This window comes from Schistosoma haematobium, chromosome 4 (assembly GCF_000699445.3).
Source record: "Schistosoma haematobium chromosome 4, whole genome shotgun sequence".
NCBI classification, from domain to species: domain Eukaryota; kingdom Metazoa; phylum Platyhelminthes; class Trematoda; order Strigeidida; family Schistosomatidae; genus Schistosoma; species Schistosoma haematobium.
Genome location: NC_067199.1, coordinates 35,615,077 through 35,623,685, shown reverse-complemented (window position 1 = coordinate 35,623,685; position 8,609 = coordinate 35,615,077). Strand labels below are relative to the sequence as shown.

The 8,609-nt window shown below is 32.6% G+C and overlaps 2 protein-coding genes across 4 annotated transcripts in view; one reads left to right on the top strand and one right to left on the bottom strand.

Annotated features, from left to right (window-relative positions):
• USP7 (Ubiquitin carboxyl-terminal hydrolase 7) overlaps nt 1-1,358 on the top strand; it is a 37,188-nt gene extending 35,830 nt beyond the window's left edge. Inside the window, exon 12 of the mRNA XM_012940436.3 lies at nt 707-1,358. The gene's annotated coding sequence lies outside the window, so the exon portion shown is untranslated. The remainder of the gene's footprint in view (nt 1-706) is intronic.
• SCNN1G_3 (sodium channel, non-voltage-gated 1, gamma) overlaps nt 1-8,609 on the bottom strand; it is a 94,105-nt gene that overhangs the window by 9,436 nt on the left and 76,060 nt on the right. For 2 of the 3 annotated variants that reach the window (XM_035733938.2, XM_051216292.1), the window contains one exon: nt 1,474-1,800. In XM_035733938.2, coding sequence (XP_035590146.2) covers nt 1,474-1,800 — 327 coding nt within the window. Of the gene's footprint in view, nt 1-1,473; nt 2,023-8,609 lie in introns of those variants that run through there. The other variant, XM_051216291.1, reaches the window with a different exon arrangement.

Sequence of the window (8,609 nt, the reverse complement as noted above, 5' to 3'; positions counted from 1 at the left end):
TGGAAATACTTAAAGATTTTTTGATAGTTATAATGAATGAAAACTTAATGTAGCATTAATCCAGCCAAGAAATTCAATACTTCTTGTGTATTCAAACTGTCTTTAGCTATGAATTGTATAATCATGACAACTCCGAACACTTACATTTTAACTGCCATTTGTATTTTTTCCACATCCATGTTGTAGTTTTCCGTCCTTACATTTATGCGTTACCAAATATACTCCATGCACACATACTAATTTAGTTTTAAGCGTATAGTTTCAATTACAAAATACTGTAGTTGATATGTTTATACAATTTCTTACTATGGATTTATTATGAGGAAATATTTGGGTATTTTTTAGGTAGTTAGTACTAGTAAAATGATAATTAGAAGTTTGTTTTGTTTATTAGGCCCCCAAATGCCCTGATATGACCGACAGTGGGGTGGGCCCTCCCCCTCGAAATGCTCTCACACGGCCACAAGTATACGGCCTCTGCCAAGGAAGTCCTACTCACTGCCTTCTTGTGGCGGGGGTGTTGTCTACGAAAATGAGAGGACGGAAAGCGAATGTCCGACGCTTTAACCGGATCCCAAACCAATTGTGCACATGGGCTCCAAGATCCCGAAGGAGCAAATGGCATATGAACCAGTCGTTGGTCACCGACTACCATGAGGTTGCATCTTCTCACGATGCTCCACTGCCTTGTGGATCAGATTTTTAGGTCAAAGGCTCGGAGTGTGGCCTCCTAAGAAAATCACCTTCTTCGGTCTGGGCACCCGGGCAGTATCACAGCCGACGCACACAAATATGGTGTGGCGCATATATATTTGGTGTCCTCTTGTAACAATATTTATGTGTTCAAATAAATAAATAAATAAAATTTGTTTATTAGAATGGTATATATCTAGTTTTTATATCATATACGTATACATATTAAAAATGTTAGCTGAAAGTATGCATAAAAGTAATATGTGATTTTCACAGACTTGCATAAAAAATATTTCTTTAGGGTTATTCTCAAATTGATCGTGTAGTTAATTATACTTATCTGAGTGTTAAATCGGAACTATTTACCCAGATTAATTATATTAAGATCATCGTTGGTTACGTTATTCAGAACTGGCGTTTGGTTTTCTTTGTTATTGATCAGTCGGATCTACCTGGATCTCATTGTTGATGTTCACATTGACACTCGATCCTGGTATCTGTCATCTCATTATTTACTGAGTTGTTGAGTTTATATGATCTTTAAATTGTTTAACACTTACAGTGTTTATCTTTGGCTTATTAGCTAACTGTCCTGAATATCAGCCTCACAAAAATGCAAATATAAAATTCCTTAGATATTTAGGTGAATATTCTATCACTCGAAGATAATATAAATACTCCTGTATTATATTATATGTCTAAATGGATACCTTAATAATCATCACATTTACCGTTATTGTATGAAAAATATTCGAAACGAAATCTAAAGTTAATACTTACCTGATAGTGTTTAGTAACCTCTGATTTACATAGTACACGATTTTTCACAGCTTCTAATTCAGATAAACATTCAAAATTAAATGGGATTTCATGTGTTTTTGTTTCTTGATTTTGATTAACCGAAAATAATTTGTCAGCTTTCAATAGAGTATGATTTTGATTAGAAGTAGTAGGAGAATTATTAATAGTGTAATTTCGTACGATTGGATGTTGAATATCACAATTTCCTATTTTAACAAATGAACTCATTTCAAGACAAAATGGTAGGCTTTCATTTATGTATGGGAATTCTATAGCATTACATCCACATAGTGAATTGATTTTAGCCTGAAATAATCAAAGTAATTTTGAAAATGAAAGAAATGAGGTATCTTGGAATTTTACATTGACTATGATTTAACCGTGGTGTCTAAAGGACGAACTGATCTTAGCTAAACTACTAGTGAAATCCATGATGCATTGAACAGCTCTTTCGTCCTAGTATGGAACTTCTCAGCAGTGCTCATCCATAACTTTGCACGCGGGGATCGCACGAGTGCTTAACCTCTCTAACATTGAGCTGGCATCTGACGGTGATCAATTCGTGATCGTCCGTTGTCTTAGATTGATAATTGTCTTACCGAATGTGGTCCTGGTTTTGAGTCCCTGGGGTGGGGCCGTAGACACGCATTACTGAGGAGTCCCGTGCTAGGACGAAATAGCTGCCCAATGCTTCATGGCTTTCAATGGTGGTCTAGCTAAGATTAGTTCGTGATTTAAAAGCTATTGAAATTCTGTAATCACCGAACCTTATAGTGGTTAATTCAGTTATGAATTTGGTTTTTATAAGAATGCATTTATCACTAAGCATTTTTTATGTAGTTTGTTACATAATCTGGAAGATGTCCTTTAATTATTCTTGATTGTTGATTACTTTAGCTGAAAACCATTCCAAGGGTTTTGATGTACTGAAAATTATCGTGGTTGACTTCCAGCTTAAGGGAAATAAGAATTATATCCTTACAATAAGTGAAAATAATACCAATTAAAACAAATTTATTTAGACCTAAATAAGAAATATCGAAAAAAGATAAACATGATCAGTTTGCATTTCTATATTTATCCTTACAATACTTCTTTCGATTAATATCTCTCACGTGTGAAAGATGTGTAGTTGGATGTGTTGAGTACACGTTACTCACTTGTTTGAATGATATAGATCACATAGGTTATTGACAAAGTTTCATCTTGGATACAGTGACTCGTGTTATGCATTACGGATACTTGTATTAATTTTGTGATACGAATGTGAGTAACCTGAAATTATTTAAGATGTGGTTTTACAAAACACTGTAGTCTTTAACAACTTACATATGAAGCTGTAGATATACTGGATAACTGAAATTAGTAGATAATTAAGAGCAGTGTTTAATATGTCTCAAAATAGGTTGCTTTTGCAAGCATCTATTCACTTCTCAACATGTAGTTTTCAGTGATATTGAATATCGTCTAAAATAATGTAACTTATAAATAGCACCAGTGTTTGTGAGCAGATTTATAAGTAAATTCAGATTTATTACCAATGAAAACATAGAGATTACTATCAGAATAAATAACAAACAAATAAATCTTAAGTTTTAAAACATTAAATAAATTTAGATAATTATTGAAATGACAGATAGTGGCTAGAAATGGAATCCAGGACGCGCGTTTCGTCCGATTTGGGACTTATCAGCCGGATGTACCTGTATCGCAGAGTTGATGTTTACTCCGGAACTCGAACCAGGTCCCGTTCGCTTTAGACGCCATGATGTTAGTTATTTAGCTAATAAGTCCTCATAGCCAGTCGCTTATACAATGGGGTGACATTTTAAATTCACTTGGTGTTGTTTGCTTGTGTCTTCCCATTGTTGTTTAGGACTGGAGTTGATCAGTCTCTTATTGGCATACGTGCATCCTGTGCGGATTGTCTAGATATTGTCTTAAGTCATAAGCTGATCATTTACAGTCCTAAACAACAATGAGAAGATACAAACAAACAACACCAAGTGAATTTAATTATTGAAATGTTTTTTATTATTCATGATTATTTGTTTTAGTCGTATGGCTAAATTTTAATGATAGAAGTAATGAACAGTTCTCCTTGGCAAAAATGTAGTGTTTTATTAGTTTCGAATATTATACACTCTAATTTATTTGTTATGATTTCCGGAAAAAAGAAGGATTATAATATCAGAAACAATGTATTATTAGGTTATTGTGATGTATTGGAATGTCTGTCAAGGTTTCAACCTTGTAGTCAGGTTTTGATTTAATTGCAGTGGTTATAACCTTCAAAAGTCATATTTTTTAATCGATGTATAATCATATTTATGTTTATATTACTGTTGAAAAGAAAACTGTGTTCTTCCAATTCTTATCGTGTCTTTTTTATCTTTACATTTATCAATAATTTAGTGTCGTGTGTAGTTATCATGAGTCTATATCGTATCACGCATTGATCGGCATTTTATTCATTCATGCTTTCATAAAATTCCTAATTTATAACAGTAATAATAAGTTATACAGTTCTTCAGTTATAAGGAACATTGAACCTAAGATAGATTTGCATTGGTTCCGGTATTTATATCACATCAACTTAGCTAATTAAAATTGTCGAGATAAATATCAGAGTTGTAGAAGTTGTAATTGGCATCAACAGTCATTTATAAGATTAAGTTTATACAATATGATTTGAGAAGACAGAATAAAAAGTATAAGTATTTTAAAACAGAATGAACAGATCTGCGTGATAGACTACTAGATATATCGCCCAATTTCTCTGACCATTGATTACGATATTCGTGCGAACTTCAACTAGATAGTCCGTACCTGCAGATGTAGCCCAGTCTAAACGTCAATGAATACTGAAACTGATGGGGCGCCTTGGGTTGACTATCCTTTGCTTTATTCTAACATACTTGCAGGTCGGGTTCGTGGGTGAGCACTTCTGAGAAGTCCCATACTAGGACGAAACGGCCGTTCAGTGTTTCCAGGTGGTCTAGCTTCGATTGACTCATAATCTCAACTATAGAAATTACTTTAATATTCACAAAAACCTCTTCTGATATTTTCTATAGTAAAAACTAATACGGAAACCCAGTCAGAATTAGGAAAATGTTAATCGATGGCAATCAGAATTGACCCAAAGTTCAAGTGCATTTTATCGGGGTTAATTTCCTAAGGATAGAGAAGTATATATATGAATGAGTATTTGTGCATTTCATTTGGTAGTTCAATACACTTTCTCGCTCACTCTTGTGTTCTCACTCTAGTAGTCAGTTGGGGAGGGGCGGTTAGCGAATAGCATACAATGTATCACTACCATATTTCGGACACCGCACTTCACTAGGAGAACGAAGAATATTCTTCTCATCAAGAGAAATAAATAAATACATGCATGAAAATTAATGTATAAAGATTATGAAACAAGGAGATATTAGCTTTCATTAGCTTTCTTAAATATCTATCAATCTATTGAAGTTTGACTATTAAATGGGTTGTCATACACTACTGGACTATTTTCAGTGAATTAAAATATAATTTCTAAGCTGTACAACTGATACCTGACACAAAATATAGGCTATATGATTAACCTTTTAAATTGGTTAGTAAATATAAATTAATTTTACGAATACAAGCATTCTAGTTTTTAATTAAATTAATTTGGCAAGACTATAATTTATGAACGAACCAATCAGGAATACGATAATAGATCTTGGATTTTGGCGCGAAATTCACTCATTCATTTGGCAAAACACTATTTTGGCATTATATCTGACGTCCGTTCGTGATGAAAACCTTACATCTTATTCCTAACCTTAACCATCAACTGTAAATCATAATTCTAATTCCTCATACTGGTATATAACCTTCATTTGGTCCTAGTATTTATGTGAGCACTCCCAACATCACCATAGCATTGCTCAACAGTCATCTATCAATTATTGTCTTACGAACGTTTCTTCTTATTTCATAATTAATTAAGCTTTTTCTTCGACAAACATTTGAACATATCCTGAGAAAGTCCAGACAAGTTTTCTGGACGAAACATTGGAATTATTTTCACATATAATAATTTGAGCATATAATACTTTTGATTCAAAATTTTCATTATTCTTCTCCTGTTCAGTTTATTTTTTGCTTATCTAACTAATTATAGAGTACAATTGTAGATTTAATTATGCTTTCAACATATTCACAAATATTACGTAATATTATTTATTGTGTTTTTTTTTCTTCTTTCAAATATTGTACCATTTAAAGTTGTTTAAATGTAATTACAAATTATGTAAGAAAAACAAATGAATGGCGAGGCTCTAGTTTATGGACGAGCCAATCAAAGGCGTTTTAGAGTTTTCAAGGTTACGGCGCCAACTTCAGTGCTTAATGCTAAAGTACGATCTGTTCACAGAGAATTTTGTACAAAACGTGATAATGGAGCGGCTATAACAAATAAAACGGCGAGGCTATAATTTATGGACGAATTAATCAGGTATAAGATAATAGATCTCGGATTTTAACGCAAAAGACTTTCATCCATTTGGCTAAATAAATTTCTGGCATTATAGCTGATGTCAGTTCGTGATGAAAACCCCATATATAATTCCTAACTAAGGCAAATTACGACAATTATTGCGAACTGGATAATAAAACCACCAGTAACACTGGCTGCAGCCAGGCACTACAATATATACGGATGTTTGGAGAGCCTAGAGACTCCTACATAGGCTTGGTTATGTGCATCTTGTCGTTATCCACAAGTAGCACTTTGTGCACTCAACAACCGGAGTGCACATAAACAATATTGAAGCTATGTGGTCGAGATTGAAAGAGTTTTTGAGACTTTATTATGACTCCAGAGGCTGACTATTCTGTAGCCATATGGATGATTTCCTCTACTGCATGCATTATGATTTCAGAACCTCTGAACCTCTTTCTAACCTTGACAAGTTTTTGAACCACGTATAAGAAATGTATCAACTTTATTTTCTTGGTTTCATATAACATATTTTACCCTATACTGACTGTTTGCTGATTGGCTAATAGTTCTCAAGGTCACTTAATATTTGTTCAAGGGTCGTCCATAAATTAGAGTCTCGCCCAAATGAATTTATTTAATTTGTTCAATTTTTAATGGTTTAATTATTGTTTGGATGAGCTAAAAGTGTTTAAGGTAATAACAAAGTAAATTCTTAATTTATGCAAAAGTTATAGGAAATAAAATGAAGCAATACTTTTTTAATAGTAAGGATCATGAGTGAATTGAAGCTAGACCATCATGGAAAACCTGGGAGCACTGGATAGCCGTTTCGTCCTCTAATATTTATTGAATATACAAATATATAATGTAAGAGATTTCTATAACATCACTTATATTACTAACAATATTATGACCTTAACGTTGCAATACAATTTTAAATTATGATCTTAATTGTTGGTGTGATCCAGAAAATTTGTTGCAAAAGACAAGCAAGGATCAGGAAACACTAAGAAGCGTTTCATCCAATCAGCGTTCACTTGAAGTTTTAGCCAAAAATATCAAGAAAGTGAAACGTCACATGTAGAGGTTCTGATTGGCTGATTGCTATACTGCTATTATGTTTAGTAGCATTCCAGAATCTTCGAGCAACCCAAGGATATTTAAAATGTTATAAAAACCCCATCTTTTCTGTATTAAAATGGACCTTGGAGTAAAGTACTTCTCGCATACTTTGCGTCTTCTCTCTCGTTGTTCAGGTCGCTGTATAGTTCTAGCTTGGGGGTTACTGGATAGCTTAGGAAACGAATATAGCATTAAATTTGCAAGACTTATCATTAATATCCTAATTATGAAGTAATATATATTGTATAATTGGTTTCTATTCTTATTAGTTGCTTAAGTTTTCGCCAGGACCATATAAATATGGTGATTTTTAATCGGGCATTTTCTGTTCTTTTGAGTTTTTCATTTCTGAAATACCATTGTTCATAATTCATTTGATCTATCTATTAATGTTGAATCCACTATCTTTTTAGTAATGTATATGCTGAAAAATAATTCAGAAAATGTATTTGAAGACCATGAACATTTATATGTCACTTCAAAGGTAAACAAAACTGATAAGCCGGAAAATTCCGGAATGCTACTAAACATAATAGCAGTATAAATAATCATCCAATCAGAAACCTGGGATATGACTTTTCAGTTTGCAGATTTTTCTGGAAAAACTTCTACTGAACGCTGACTGGATAAAATGCTTCTCAGCGTTATCAAAGCATTTGTTGACTTTTTTTCGTGAAGTTTTTCTGGATCTCCCCAACAAAAACTATTACAGTTTGATTTTTTAATGATTGTTCAGTTAAATGAATCTGAAATCCCAACCGTCATATTTTTCCTTCGAACTAGATTTCTTTCGAAAAATCTGTAACAATCTTTTAATTAAAGTTGGAAAATAACTAGAAATGAAATCCCAAGAGCTTATCTCATCCTATTTGGAACTCGTCAACTTGGTGTATCAAGATCTCTAGATTGAGTTTCACTTGGAAACTCAATTCCAGTATTATTTTACTTCAAATGTCCAATGCGTTACCTACTGTGCTACTAAATTCATAGTATCACTAACTGTTTTAACGGGTATAAATTTAATTTTGTTTTTGATGATTTGTAGTTTCCTTTTATAAGTTATGTAATACTCTAATCGATTAGTCTATTTGCATATTTACATCGGGTTCATATCGTCTAGATATTGTCGGTCACTTATATGTTTTTGAATAAAACTCTCTATGTCAATAGTTGTTCCGAAGATTAGTTTTTTTTAAGAATAGACTATTTTATATTATAGATTAACAATCAACACGATTGTCCAGCTTGAATAAATGATATTGTTGAAAAGAAAATTTTCTTTACTGAATTGTCTTGATTCTTTTTCTTCTTCCTCAATAATAATATGGGTTACTTTCGTTATTGGATTAGATTTTTTTAAAAAAAACAACGTACTACTTTTTCAGAAACATCTTCACATCCAACTATTTTTGTAAGTGGTTAGAGATATAAGATAAATTTTTTTGTTTGAATTCATTTTCATCTCTTAGTATATAAGGTCTTATTGTATAGATCATTCGATTAGTTTAATTCA